The sequence below is a fragment of the Pinus tabuliformis genome, chromosome 5_2 (genome assembly GCF_031772625.1).
Source record: "Pinus tabuliformis cultivar Carrire ecotype Pingquan chromosome 5_2, CPIR1, whole genome shotgun sequence".
Classification (NCBI taxonomy): Eukaryota; Viridiplantae; Streptophyta; class Pinopsida; order Pinales; family Pinaceae; genus Pinus; species Pinus tabuliformis.
In genome coordinates this window covers 754,379,300-754,394,868 of record NC_142306.1, presented here as the reverse complement: position 1 = coordinate 754,394,868, position 15,569 = coordinate 754,379,300, and the positions used below count along the sequence as shown (strand labels likewise).

The 15,569-nt window shown below is 38.0% G+C and overlaps 1 protein-coding gene across 1 annotated transcript in view; it reads left to right on the top strand.

The window, feature by feature from the left end:
• The window catches only part of LOC149161446 (bifunctional nitrilase/nitrile hydratase NIT4A-like), a 93,770-nt gene continuing 78,201 nt past the window's right edge, over positions 1-15,569 (top strand). Inside the window, exons 1-2 of the mRNA XM_089435527.1 lie at positions 1-540; positions 13,057-13,236. Coding sequence (XP_089291653.1) covers positions 405-540; positions 13,057-13,236 — 316 coding nt within the window. The 5' untranslated portion in view covers positions 1-404. The remainder of the gene's footprint in view (positions 541-13,056; positions 13,237-15,569) is intronic.

The window sequence follows — 15,569 nt, the reverse complement described above, 5'->3', positions numbered from 1 at the left end:
GAAGAGCCATCGAGGAGATTAAGCAAAACAGTACAGCAGGGCCGGGTGTGATGATGCAGTGGAATGAATCCATGATTCTATTTTTATATTAGCGGTCCCACTTCATTGCCGTGGTGATTCTAATAGCAGATGCATGAGAATTTACCACAACTGGCCCAGATTCAGAGTCAGGTTCGATACTAATTCATTCCTCGACGTGGACGAGTGAGCTCGGTGTGGGCTGTGGAAAATGACAGAAAATTAGAAAAAAGAACAGCAGATTTCATGCTGGACGACGTACAAAAGGATCCACAAAATGAAAATGGGAGAGGAAGATGGTATATATCTGGGTGAGGTCTGCCACAAGAAGAATTATCATCTTCTTGTGAGTAGTATAATCGTAATTGTTATCATCTTCAGCAGCAATGTCTGTGACAAGCATCCCCGAAGTGGAAGTTGAAATGAGCTCAGCATCGCCTAACGCCAGGACTGACGCCAGGACTGTTCGAGCCAGCGTTGTTCAGGCCTCCACTGTCTTCTACGACACTCCTGCTACTCTCGGTATGTTTTCGTATCTATGTTTCAAATTAGTCTGTGATAAGCCTAATTTAGAGTGCCCAGAGATTTTAATGTGGTAGAAAATATTCCAAGATGCAAACATGGCGTATCTGACAGTCTATTATCCTGTTTATTGTCAACATGTCCCATGGGCAAAATTCTACTACGAAAGTGATTCCTGTGGCAAGATGCCTCACGGGCAAAATTCTACTGCGAGATCAGTCAGACAGCTTAGACATCAGAGTTCCTTACTGATTACCAGCCTGAGTATTATCAGAAATCTTTCCTTGCAGTTGGAGATAAGACTTGTTTTCTTTTCTTTTTCTTTTCGTAAGGGAACCATTTATGTCGGCAGAGCCTGGAAAGGGTGCACTGATAATCAAACCTGAGCAGTTGTGTTTCTCTCACCAATCTACCACTAGACGACAGCCCAACCAACATACTTTTGTATCTTTTATTGTCTTCATTGTAGAGAGATGAAAGCTACAAAATGACTTCATACAAATCTATCTTTCAAAATTTAGATGCAATTAATACCTATTTTGTTTAAAACTCGGGTTTCTTTCCTCAAAACTGATATATAGATATTGACATAACTGCTGGCCGAGGAAAACTTCACATTGCCACCATACAAGTTTTGGGTTTCCTTCGGACATTATTTCATCTCGCAAAATCTTCTTGTGCTATTGCCATTTCCTCTAGCAAAATCTGTGTCAATTTTGACTTCTGTGATCACTATATTTTTCTGTACATGCCTGCAGCCAGACAATCCTTTTTGGCACAGGTCTGCACATGGATACAGAGTCGTACATGTGTATACGATTTCTGGCTGATATCCGTACTTTTCAGTCTGCAACAGGCTTTTTCTGCTCTTAGTTTCTATAATTCTATTTAGCCAATGTTCAAATCTTAGGTCATGCATATTGGTACAAAATTCCTGGAATTTCATTTCTTTTGCTCTGATACCATGTTAAATTTACAAGAGAGGAGAGAGCAAGACAGGAGAGAGGAATATTGAAGGGGAAGAGATTATTGTCATGTGAATTTGCATACATGAACATGACAATCTCTCCTACTCATTTGCTTAATGTTGTGGTTTTCTTAATTGCTGACCTAATAATGATTACTTGATTGACTATATTATATAAACACGTTCCGTTAATGACGGACATCACTTAACATTAAATGTTTCTATAACGTAATCTTATAGCCTAAGCAGCTAATACCTAAAGGTTAACACTAAATGTTTCAATAACATAATTTTATAGCCTAAGCACCCAATACCTAAGGGCTAACACTAAATGGACATCAACACTAACACGGGTAACTGTAAAACTGCCAGTGGCAAACCAGAAAACCGATACTTGTTTGAACTTGATATAGTCATCATACTTGTGAGTACTCATTAATATTCATAAGAAAGGGGAGAATTGATTGGCCAATATGCTGTCAATGTGAGATGGTTGAGTATTGAGCTGATTACTTGACCCATGGGCATTATTTCCATATTTGCAAGTATGACAATTATGCTTAGAACTGATGCTCTGTGACAGGTTCTAATGGATGACGTTGCCTCCTTGACACTGTTCTCTTTAAATGCCATTTTGGAAAAAGGATCATTTGCAAATTGTCCATTTAAAGTGTTTTTGCCATATTTTGAATAATGACCCAATTTTGAGAGAGCTAACTTGTACAGCCTTTCTCTCAGCACCTGTAGCACTTCAAGATGTGAAATTTGGAGCTGTAACACCCCTGATCCATCATCTTTCCCATGGTGGTGATCTTCATTTGATTAGACCTCTCAATCTCCAAAACATGCCCCTTCTACAGTGCCTTGCAACCGTGTGTTGCTACAGTCTTCCAATGTATCTTTACTTGGCTATGAAGGACCAGCATGTCTCTTCGCTGCCCAAGCATCCCTCATCACTGATCAGATAGATAGGCTGACTTAATGTTTTTTGTTATTTGAGGACCTGGTTCAAAACTATTATGTTTTTATTGCTGTTAAATCTCAATTCAAAGAGAGTTGGTGAAGTATTTTGTGCAGCACGAGGGACACTAAGGATCTATTCCCTTGGCTACCATTTTGGCAAACAAGTTTGTTATTTTTTGACATCAATTGGAAGGTACTTTTTGACATTAAAAAGGAAGGTATTTGAATATTTAAGGGGGTAAACATTTTTTGGAGTGAAATAGTTTTTCCCAGTTCCACTTTTATTTATAGAGCTCGTGGTAAGTTAAGATAATTTATTAGTGTCCAACAAGTGACCATAAAGTGGGTCCATGGGATTCAAAAGTACACCCTTTGTGAATAAACAATGGGAGTGCAAAAGCAACTTCTATCACTACTCTAGTAAAAGCAGAGAATAAGCAAGCTAATTAATCAATAGAAATGCAAAAATATCACAGATACAAAAACGACAAGATCAAAACCATGCCAAGAATACGATGTTGCTCTCAAAGCATGCTGGGACACAAAGTAGAGTGTGTAGAGGAAGAGGATGGCTCCCAATTTGAGTCATCGATGACTGTGAGGGGACCAATGTATTGCCTGATGATGTCCTTTGATGAATATCTATTGCTGAGAGGGCATGGTCATGTGATGTTGGAGGAGCCCTGGATTGATGAGGTCCATCTCTCCTAAAATCCAAGGTTGAGGTGAAGAATCTCTAAATTGAAGATCAATAGCAGGAGGGAGTCTGGAGAACAGTACTCTATGTAGATTTCTATAGGGCTTGGGACTTTGGGACCTCCTAGAGTTGATTTGTTTGGTGGTCTAGTGGGATATGTACTGGGATATAGAATAGGAGTTTGTCAATAGGCGCTCCTAGAACTTGGTCCTCTGAAGGTGGCAGGGTTGACAAATCCTCTTGGGGTGGCGAATGTGGTGACCTGTCTCAACTTTCAGCCCAAAGCTGATGGGAGCTCTATTTGAACTGACAAAGGGGGATGCTGAGGATGCGCGTCCAATGTCTACATGAGGTATACTCAGGTCTAACAATCATACTATCAATCTTGGAGGCTTCTAGCTAGAATTTTCTTTGAGTTAATTTTAGCAAGAGCTATCTTGGGAGAAAGATAGCAATTTTGGAAAAGCAACTCTCTTATTTTTATCAGCCCTTAGGTTTAAAACACATCCACAAGCACAAGTAAGCAAGAGAGCAGATCATTAGTGCCAAGTTCTTCATCCTTCTCTTGCTATTGAATCTTCTTGTCGACAAGTCTTACAGTCTGAGTTTGAGAGCATCAGCTAGATATCTTTGTCAATCAACCAGGCCTTGAGCAGCGATTTTCAGGCTATGTTCTCTTCACTTCCTTGGTGCAAGCTTTGATTTGATTTGTATCAAAGCTTTGTATCTTACGACTCTGATTAATGAAAGCGAGTTTGTTTGATTTATGAGGTTGTTTACTATTAAGAATTTCTTTGTGTCTTTCTTTGCTTTAATGTCTCATCCTGGGGATTTTAATTAGCAAGACTTACTTTGTGATTAGGTCATTGATTTTCTTCTTTTCTCTCCTCTCTCATCACCCATCGAACTTGATAGTAGTCACTCGTATAATTTAGAACATCTTTTTGTTATAATGATGGTCATATTTACATGTAGTCCTTTATGGCTAAGTGGCCTCCTTACTGTATCACTAGGTTATGGCTTAAGATCTAACCTAGTTTACATAATTTTACATTATTTTAGGTGATCAAGGTTAGCTACGCATTTATATGAGCTCATAACACCCTCACGGAGATGCCCCACCTCACAAGTTGTTTATAAATATACAACTCATGCCTCATTTGTAATGTCATTGCTTTATCTTTCACTTGAACATTTAGTCTATGGGCATAATACCTCTCTTGTTCATGGGTTCACGTTCTCTCTTTTTTGAGTGCTTCTATTGGTATGGTTTGCTCTTGATTAGTGTTGTTATACATTTGAAGTGTTTACTTGTTTGGATTATTATTTGCTGAATTTATTACCATAGATCAATGACTTCAACATGGTATCAGAGCCAATGTGTCACTTCCTTCCTTATCCAGTGCTGTTGTCATGGCTATATCTGGTCTAAAACTAGGATTTTCAACACCTTTTGGGACAATAAGAAATTTCTAGGGCTTTTTTCCCCAACACCCTCCTGCTCTCGTAGTTTTTGGGTCTTTTCAACAAAGGTAAGGGAATTCTTTGCAGATTTGTGCCTCTTTTAGGGCAGTGCTCTCTTCTTTTTCCCCCTTTCTAGTCTAAATTTTACGTTTCTCCAGGTATCACGGATCTGAAGCTAGGTTTTTTTTTCCAGCTTTGTTTTAGGATAGCAACAATATTTAGGGTTTTTGAAAACTCCCTTCACCACCAATGCCCTTCTCTTATTGTGATTTTTTTTGGTTTTTGGATCTCCAGCAGATTTGAGGGATTTTTTTTACATATTGATGCTCTTTGAAGGCAGTGCATGCTATCTTTCTCTCTATTTCAGCCAAAATCCACTGTTGGTTTTTGGAACAATGATGGAAATAGGTATTATGTAGTTTTCTCCTTTTTTTTGAAGACATTTGTTGGTGGGATTATCATTGCTGAATCGAGAGTTTAGAAAATCCTCTTTAGCACCTCTAGGGGTCTCCACCTCTCATATTTGTGTTGGACAATTGCTTGGTGGCAAAATTTCTGGGTTATAAAATCGACTTGAGAGACTATTGACTAGTGGCATTAGCTGATTTCTCCAGGTGTCACGGATCTGAAGCTAGGTTTTTTTTTCCAGCTTTGTTTTAGGATAGCAACAATATTTAGGGTTTTTAAAAACTCTCTTCACCACCAATGCCCTTCTCTTATTGTGATTTTTTTTCGGTTTTTGGATTTCCAGCAGATTTGAGGGATTGTTTTTACATATTGATGCTCTTTGAAGGCAGTGCATGCTATCTTTCTCTCTATTTCAGCCAAAATCCACTGTTGTGTTTTGGAACAATGATGGAAATAGGTATTATGTAGTTTTCTCCTTTTTTTTGAAGACATTTGTTGGTGGGATTATCATTGCTGAATCGAGAGTTTAGAAAATCCTCTTTAGCACCTCTAGGGGCCTCCACCTCTCATATTTGTGTTGGAGAATTGCTTGGTGGCAAAATTTCTGGGTTATACAATCGACTTGAGAGACTATTGACTAGTGGCATTAGCTGATCTATAAATTGTTGTGGATATTCCACTGGACAATTCTTCGCAACAAATCTACTAAAATATATTAGAAAATCCTAAATTCACACTATGAGGGTTTATTTCTCCTTAGATTTATCGATCAATTAATCACTGTTTATGGTGCGTGCATGCAAATTACAATTGTGTAGAAAATAGAGAACAACGAAATAAAACTCACAAACCACAAATTAACCAAAGATATAACTTGGAAATCCCTTTCTGGAGAAAACCTAGCTGGAAGGTGAGGCTTCTTTGCTCTCTTTCACTCAATGGAAAATGGAAGCAAGTACATAGAAGTTAGGCCTGTGGACCGTGGGCTATTGTAGTGCACAAATCCTTTCTATTTTCTCTCTCCCTATTCACTCACGGCTACTCTGCTCATTTATGGGACAAAATGCACTTGAATAGAATGGAACCCCTTTTACTCCTAGTGGCCCAGTTATAACATAGCCCGATAGCCTCCTAGTGGTTAAGGTTGCCTCCATCAACTCTTAATCAATGTTACAATATTGACTCTTCTAGAGTTTTCTTCATCATTATCACGTGTCTAGCTCCTTTAACATAAATAATGGGGGTTGATGTGACATCCTCTCAAACCATTGTGGAAAAATCTGGAAGGCCAACTTTTGAGTGACATAACTTTTGCACACAGACTCTGTTTTAAGTGAATTTTGCGCCATTGGAAAGATATATGTGTAGAATAACGTGAAAAGGCGTTGTGCTTAAGCAACAAAATTTTATCACCCCCACCCAAAAAATTAAAAAAATGCCATTTGATGCTTCAAACTGTGTTTGAAAGGTTTCTAACCCCAAATCACCAAAGAGGGTCCCGCTGGTTAAAATGGTCCCATGAGCTGATTCCTCCACTTTTTCCACTCTGAAAGCATCAAGATGGATGCCAAATAAGATAATGATCTAATCAAGATCATTGGCCCTAAAGGTTGTGGAACGATGGTTTTTGGATCATATTTATTGTAGGATTTTGAACCCTTATACATACCTTTAGTGGGCTCTCATGAAGTTTTCATGGAGACTTCTTTTGCTAGATAGATGGACTATTTCTTCGACATACATATAGCAGTGTACTTTGTCAATCAAGATGAACCAAATTCATAAGCAAACTTGGTTTATCATATTCAAAGGCAAGTTGGGTTGTACTGGATCCTTGGTATTCAACTCCACCTTATATGGCCTTTCTTACTTTGTCGATCAAGTTGAACCAAATTCATAAGCAAATTGGGTTTATCACATTCAAAGACAAGTTGGGTTGTACTGGATTCTTGATATGTGACTCTACCTTATATGTCCTTTCTATTTTAGGGGTTGGTACCTGTTAATTTTAGATAACAATGGTATGTTCTATGCTTAAGACAGTTTACTTCAATGTTCTTTTAGCAACACAATGACATATTTCAATTATATCCAGTAGCAATCACATTAACTTATCAACATTGATAGTAAATACAGATAGAACATAAAATCATACGCAGAAGGCAAGCCAAGACAAGAGGACACATGATGTGGCGGATGCTAGGGACAAACCCCAATGTGGGGAAACCCTTTGATCAAATCTTCTTATTATTCTTCAATAGTTCAGCAGAGAGAGTACAAATATCATAAATACAAGCCCAAAACAGATCTTTTAAATCAGCAGTCAAATCAGCCCTAACCAGAAAGTCAACTGTGGTCAAAGCTGCCCCAAAACATCCTCCAAACAGCAGTCCAATTTGGCCTTCTAGGAGAGTCAAAGTCAACCCAAATTCTTTGGTCAAACCTAGTCAAAGGAGAGAGAAAAACTGCCACAATTTTTTGCGGTCAAACCTGAAGTCAACGCTGGTCAACCTATCCCAAAATTCTTGATTTCTGTGCCAATAAATGCAGTCTAGAGAAATCAAACTTCTGGCCCAAAAACCGAGGTCAATGTTGGTGAAATCACCCTTGGTTAACGTTGGTCAATGCCCTGAAAACTTCAACCTGTTTTGCCCAGAAAAACTCGGCCTCCTGCCACACGTTCAAAGAAGAGAAAGAGAGTTGTCTGCTACACGTGCTAAGAAAAGAGAAAGACCCCCAAGCTGTCGAACCAAATAAGAGAGAGAAGATGATGTGATGAGTGATGTCCACATGAGGAAAATGTCCCCTCTATTTATACACTTCGTTGAGGGTGAAGAGACACATCTATTGGGTTTCATGAGCCTACATTTGATTGTGGCCAACCTTGGCAATTTGTCCATAAGAGAGATGAATTCATAATTCCATTTTTGCTTGTTAGAATGAGATGATCTTTATATCAAAATTGTACCTCTCCAAAAGAGGAATCCAATGCAATAATCATCTCCATCATATGAGTTGTCCTAAGGTGGAAGTTGGCCCTAGTTGCCAATTTTAACTGTACCTTTCTATTGGATGTAATGGTTGGTGATGCAAGAGCTACACCTAGGTTTCTATAGTGACTCATAGTGCCTCTCGCAAGGATATGAATGCTTGTTTGCAAAGGGAGACCCCTCTCAACTGCTTTGATGTGATTTCCATGTCATAGGTTTGTGGGATCTGTCCCACTATTTATTAATGACTATGAATATTCTTCTTGGCTTCTTTAAGTAAATCAACTTGTTTGTGTGAATCTTTATCTTCCATATTGTGATACCTGTCCTTCTTGGAAATATTACATGCAAGATTGTTCTCTTGGTTTCTCTTGGATGTACTTTCAATGTTTGCTTCAGTCTCATGAATAGATTGTGCTCCCTAATACTCCTACTTGACCAACCTACGTTAGTGACTCTTATTGATATTTGTAGCTCAGGCAAGTACGTCTACACAAGACTTGTGTCTAGGCATGCAAAATTCACACACATTCTCATTAGAACACTTGCTCAAGTGTGAGCAAGTTGCTAATGTAACTTAACCTAAATCTAGCTTTAGGAAAAAGCACAAATTAGTTTGTTGGCTTATTGAGCTAAAAGAATCTTAGGAAAAGCAAAGTAATTTACTTTAGTGACTTCGTTTTGATCTTAGTCGTTGATCTCAAGTGAGGTGAGATCTAATCTCGACCGCTAATCACTTTGAGATTATGTTTAGGGTTAGGGATTTAGCTCGATGAAAAGTTATAAAACCAAGGATGAAGAGAGGAGAAAGACACACTACAACAATGTAAGATTGAGAGAGGCATCTCAATGAGCAATGTGCTAGGTCCAAAGGAGTACAAAGATGCTGGATATCCAAATCTGTACGAAAGATCGAGCACCGTTCTAGGGCAGATTTGTCGGATCAAATCTAGGTTACTTGTATTCCGTATTTGCTCAGTTGGGCCATTATCCCAAGAGGAAAGCCCATGTAAGTTTGGATTTTGTTCTAATGTAAAACTTGTTGGGCAGAATCTTTGGTTGTTGTTTTATGAGATCAATTATTTAAATTTGCTTCCACTGAATTTACGTTAGTAACCTCGCTGTATATTTAATCATTAGATTAGTTTTTTGCTAGGAATTAAGTACCAAGCGCTTGGTTTGTAGGAAATCTAAGATGGTGTCAGAGCTAAAACCCTGAAGAAAATCAATCTCAGAATGGAAAAAGCGAGTTTCATATAGGGTCACCATGGCCAGGTTTGGTTGCGATTGTAGGAGGAGGATTTTCTTTTTTTTTGAGGGGTTTCTTGTCCACGCGCATAGGAAGTCGCCAAACTATGGTGGAGCACGACGCAGGTGAAAGGTTGCTCAATTGAAATGAGGAATTGGTGCCGGCGGCAAAGGAGACATAAGGCAACAATAGAAGAAAGTCACTGCAGGTTCACGTAGGCCTGGGCTGAGCGGCATAACTGTGTCACAAAAGTGGATGACAAATCACAGTGACTCAGCGAAAGAAGCCGTGGCTTTCACTGGTGGCGGTAGAGGTGAAGGTCGGGGATTGAGAGATATTGAGTCAACGTATCAGCCACTGGACTTGCAACAAAAGGAACAAGAGTGTACTAGCCATTTTAATGGCCAACAATTGTAGAGACACAACACTTGGGTGACAACTGCTGGTCTGGGTCAGCCACTAAGAGAATTGACGTAGAAACATGAGTTGGTTGGGGCTGAGGAAGTAGCAAACAAGTGCGAGGGGACACGGGATTGAAGTGATAACCACTATATATGAAGACTAATGTATTTGACCAAGTAAATATTATTTCAACATCCTCCTTGAGTATGCACTCGAGTAAGATAAATTGGCTGAATATTACAAAAAAGCCCCCCTCAATAATTAGGTAGGATTAGAAACAAGCAATCTTTGACAACATCTTGAACATTGCAAGGTCAAAAGAAGCTTGAAGTAGGAAGGCCATCGAAATCATAGCCGTGAAGAAACAAAAAATTCTTTGCCCCAATTGGTGAAGTGGACAAATATTTCCATCATTGAGCATAGGCACAAATGAATGAGAGTATGAAGATAATTCTTTACCTCATTTAGCTTGTGAAAATAATTCTTCCATTACCTGATTCCTGTAGCTGTAATGAGCAGGAGGGAGGTTTCTTTGGAATCCTGTATTTTCCTGGGATAAGTCCACTGTAGGTTAATTATGGCAGTTTTGTTGGCATGACATAAATCTGTGAATCAGTGAAAGGACCAGCACCTGCAAGGACGATTGTAGTGAATTAGCTGAGTGTACAGATGGTAAACAGTAGAATGTGATGGCAGTATATTACTGATCAAGAGCTGGAAAGTGATATGAAGAGTAGTATCTGAATTTTAGTTTTGAAAGAAGCTGAAACAGCAGCCACAGGACTGAACATTTTATTAGTTCTGGTGTTGAAATGGAATTGGACAGTGGTTGCCAGTGGGTATAACTATAGTAGAGCATTGCCTATCATTAAATCAGCATTGAAATGAATAAGTTTGGCTGAGTTATTAGTTGTTTTCAAAGGACATGATAAAGGTTTAACAATCAGCAGAAATAATAAGTGAAATAGTCCTGTGTGGACGAGACAAATAATCAGCAAAATCACCTCTAACTGTAGCGAGTTCTATGACAGAACCAGAGCAAGTGAAGGTCACTGTTGATTGAGCATGCTTGGAGACAGTACTTGTAGGTGTTAGAGACCACAGTTGGTTGCTTTACCCTGTATCATCCCTGCATAAGGGTTGATGTGAGCTTGGCTTGCTTTCCACACTCACAGTCAAGCAAATGGTGAAAATCCCTATCTGTGTTGAATATAGTAAAACGGAGATGGATGGCTGTTTTTAAATGATGAAGGAGAAAGCACAGGCTAACTTGCTTTGCTTGGTTACAGAAAAAGCGAAAATGGCTGCAAGGAAAAGCTGCGGTTCTCTGATCTGCATCAAATTGTTACCCAAAACAACAGCCTACTTTGCCATAAAAATGCATCCAAACAGCAGGAAAAGTCTTTCAAACAGCAGTCAAAATTGGAAACAGGAGTTTGACATAGGGAGAAGTCATAAAAAACAGAAAACTGTAAAAAGGATGCTTTTAGCGTGCAGGCAGAGTTCTTTTTTGCTTTGACATGCTTTGTTTCCTTTTCCTTCAAAAGTTAGGGTGAGTTGGTATGGAAGAGAAGCCTTTCCTATATATGCAGATTGGAGAAACAGTGGGAGGCTTGGACACTTTTGATCCTGAGACAGTGTCATTGCAGTGGAATTCTCTTCACTTTTCCACCCACCAGGCTTTGAAAGTTTGACCATCACCTCCATTGCAGGCAAGAAAATCAAGGTTAGCCTGTCACCTATCATTCACAATGATGTAGACAATCCCTTGCATAATAGGTGATCTAATACAATTATGTTTTCATATAGTGACAGACTTCTGAAGACATACATTGAAAAGATAATTTTTACTATTGGAACCTGAAGGATTGGCATCCTATATCTGTCAAGTTGGTGCTTGACTGAGAGGATTGGTGTCCTTACCAAGATTGGAGTCTTGGGAAGTTGCTCAAGCTTGGAGCCTTGAAATATTTTTACAAGTTGGAGCTTGTCATCATTGTATTAGAGGATTGGTGTCCTCAACACTATTATTAATAAAAAAATATTTCTTGTTTCCTATCTTCTGGTTGATAAATTGTGAAAAATCTTAATTGGTATTAATAACAATTGTAAAAGAAATACTGATTCACCCCCTTCAGTATTTCCAACAATTAATGTGTCTTCCTAGGCCAAAAGATAAATGCCTAGGAAGCACTTCATTGGTACCATTTTTTCTCAACAATCTGTCCCACACCACAACCATATACATATATTCTAACTGCTGTCATGCTCTTTACATGTCCATCTAATGCCTTATACACACTTTGGATAAAGCCTAGTTGTTTAACTAATTTTATCCTTTGACCATTAATGTGTCGACTTCACAATAAATGCTCAATTACACCAAAAATTGGAAAAATTTGATGACCAGGCCAAAAGCCCATACAACAAACAATAAACTGACTATCTCTGATCAGAATGAGAGTTTCAAGAAGGTGATTCGGTCTTTGTATGCCTTCAGCCATTAAACATTTATCCTTTAAACAAGGAGGAATTATAAGTCAGCACCAGAATTTTATGACTCTTAAACCAAATTCAAAAAAGAAACAAGGCTGCTTATGCTTTAAACTCTCTGGACAAAAACCCAGTCCATGACATATTAAATGTATCATGCTTGAAAATATTTTTGGAAAGTATTTCTCGATGCAATTACTACAGACAGTTTCCAGTTCCTGCTGAAGAAGGCAAACTCATCCTTGAATCTGAAGGCATTCTATTAACATGTACAAAACTATTATGATTCAGATGAATGACAAGCCATCTCATTAAGTGAAAGCACTTACCAGTTCTCGACGCTTCATGGGAACGTGATGCATCTAAAAATACATACCCTTCTCTTCCTATGCTTTGAGAACAAAGCATTTTAAGGGGAAGGGCTTGTCATATATGTAACTAATAACCTACTAATAAAAGGAGTCAGGGATGGTCATTGTGACCTCTTCTCTTCACAAGTATACATGATCCTAGATATTTTATATTGTAATCACCTTCACCTTTTATTTTTAACTTAATATATATTATACTTTTCCTTCAATTTGGTGTCTGACAGATTATTGGGCAATGTTAATGTTATTGAAGAGTTCATTTGAGCAGGTTAGTTTTATTCTAGGTAGAACGTGGCATTGTAATGTGTATGATGTCTATAATTGTTGATGTTGAGAACTAAAGTGGCAGCCTCTTTGTATCCAGATTTGTATGTTTTAATTAATGTTTTGAAACATGAGTTAATATAACTTATGATTATCCATCTTTAAGCTCTGTGTCTGTATTTCTTTGGACATTTTGTTCAATTGACTGGGTCACTGAATTTTATTGTTGTCTCTCATCTTTTGAGCAGATAAAGCTGAAAGATTGATAGCAGAAGGTGCTGCTTGTGGGTCACAGTTGTTTGTGTTTCCCGAAGCTTTTATCGGTGGCTATCCTCGAGGTTCTAGTTTTGGTGTTGTAATGGATATTATATCTTTGAAGGGTCGAGAGGAGTTTCGTAAATACCATGCTTCTGCTATTGATGTGCCAGGTACATATTCTCTCTTCCTTCTTGCCCAAAGTGGAGGTTGGCTTACTACTTGCCTCAATTGTGTCATTAGAATTATCTAAGTTGGAGAGAGGTGGATCCACACTCATATAATGTATGTTCTCTAAGTGCTACTCGTCTTTCTTTATTATATATTTAATCAATAAGATACATAAGGTTATGTGCTACAGCTTAGTTCCCTCCTCTTGTGCAATCAAGTGCGCTGGAGAGTTATGATGGTAGTGTGCTTGAGAGAGAATAACCCAAAGTAGAAGTGTGCTACCTAAGAGATGCACAAGTGGTCATAACAGAAAAAGGTAGGTGCTTTTAGGCATAAACCAAAGTTGCATGAAACGCTGAAACATTTCAGAGTTTCCGAAACGGGTACGTTTAGAAATATCATCTCCAAAAAATGGAAATGTCAGCTGAAACACTGACTAAAACATCATATATATATATATATATATATATAAAGTTATAAATAAGTGAATAACACATTATCTTGCAAGTAAAAAGGGAATGAGACCCATAGATGACAATTTAGAAGGAAAACCAATTCTATATTAACTCTCATAGATGATTACATGATGGTGGAGTTTCAGTCAAGTTACGGCCGAGTTTCAGAGTTTCGGGTATGGGTATCGAAACGCCAGGTTCCTAGAAGTTTCGTGCAACATAGGCATAAATCACTTTGTAAGAGAGATCATGAAGATCACAAGATGATACAATGCAAATGAAAGTTTAGGTGTCTTTATACAGAGCTCAAGTAGGGCATTACCCCCAAGAGGGTTTAATGAGCCATTGAGCCTACATGTACAAGTTTGACTAGTTTGGTCGTAGCCACACCCTAGAATTATAATAAATGATAATGAATAATCAAAGGATGGCCTTAGCCATGATTGCAAATACATTCATAACACGTGAGTGTTTCATAGCCACATGTGAATATTACATCCATAATCCAACATTAATGGGCTCCTTGGAAGTTGGAACTCTTAAGCTATGCTTGTAAATGCTTTAACACAAGGAACAAACATAATATAGTTATGTTCAAGTTACTTAGTACAAAACTTTCAAAACTAAGCTCAGCACTCTCAAAACTTCTACAAGGCATATTGTGTGGGTCCTACACCCAACATCAGTGGATACACATGAGGTTTCAAAACATTTGTACAGCATGTTTTCTCTATGTTTCTTTTTATTTGAACCGTTCTACAGCTAGAAAGAATAGAAATTTACTCCAAACACAATCTTTTATGATACTTGTTGACCCTGCCGCCTACACCTACCTACAGTTAGTGAGAAAAGCCTTTAACCCCACAAGGTGTGGTTGGTGGCAAGAAACTAAGAGAAGAGGCTATCACCTATTCCCAACTCTCTCCGTTTAAGCTATCTCCTAGGCTAGCTATGGGCAGTGGTCCCTGAAGGAAAACTAAGTTAGAGATGTGAATTTTCTAGGAGAATGTTAAAATGAAGTGGAATACTTTCTTAAGATTACAAGCAAATATGATGTGAGAAATATGAAATGAGATAACCATTAACAACCATCAACACATGAGATAAGCATAAGCATATGAAATACCAAAGCCTTTTAAAGTATTACTAAAAAATGAAAGATATTTGCTTAATATAAATGAATTGGTTTCAAATAAAGCACAAGTAATCCTGAAAGTGAAACAAGAAAATGTTAGCACAATGAAATAATCAATACAAGATATAAGGATGCCTTCAAATATATATGATCAATTGCTAAATCAAAGCATACAAAGATATCTTGCAAAAGGAAAACAATTAGTATTCTACTTGCAAAATATAGATGAAATAATGCTTGCCAAAACAAAGTATTCAATTCAACAATGACAAGTAAAATGACCAATTGCAAGTAAAACCATGAGATGTGTTAAAATGAAATGCACCTATACTAGATTTGGATGCAATTATCTTGGTTATTTTTAATCTAAAATGCCTAATCTAGGTGAGAAGTCCTCCTCTTGAGCTCTTACCAAAGGGTAAAAATTGGGGTGACTATAAGAAAGAGGGGGTGAGGGCACAAAGGTGTCATTAACGATACCCGTCCCCTGAGTCTTATGAGCCATATTGTGCCTTCGTTCCTACAAAGGGACAAACCACCTTCATAACTGCGGGGTCACAACACTTTTACCTTACTTCATATCAAATGGAAAAACTTTCCAAGAAAGTATTTTTTTCCCTATGATTTCTATCAACCAAGCTTATGCTTGGAGGTTGATTCTAAATGTGCAACTAAGATGCCTGCTATGATGTGCAATTAAATTTGAAAGTGCTATGTAAAAGATAGAGATGCTTTAAACACAAGA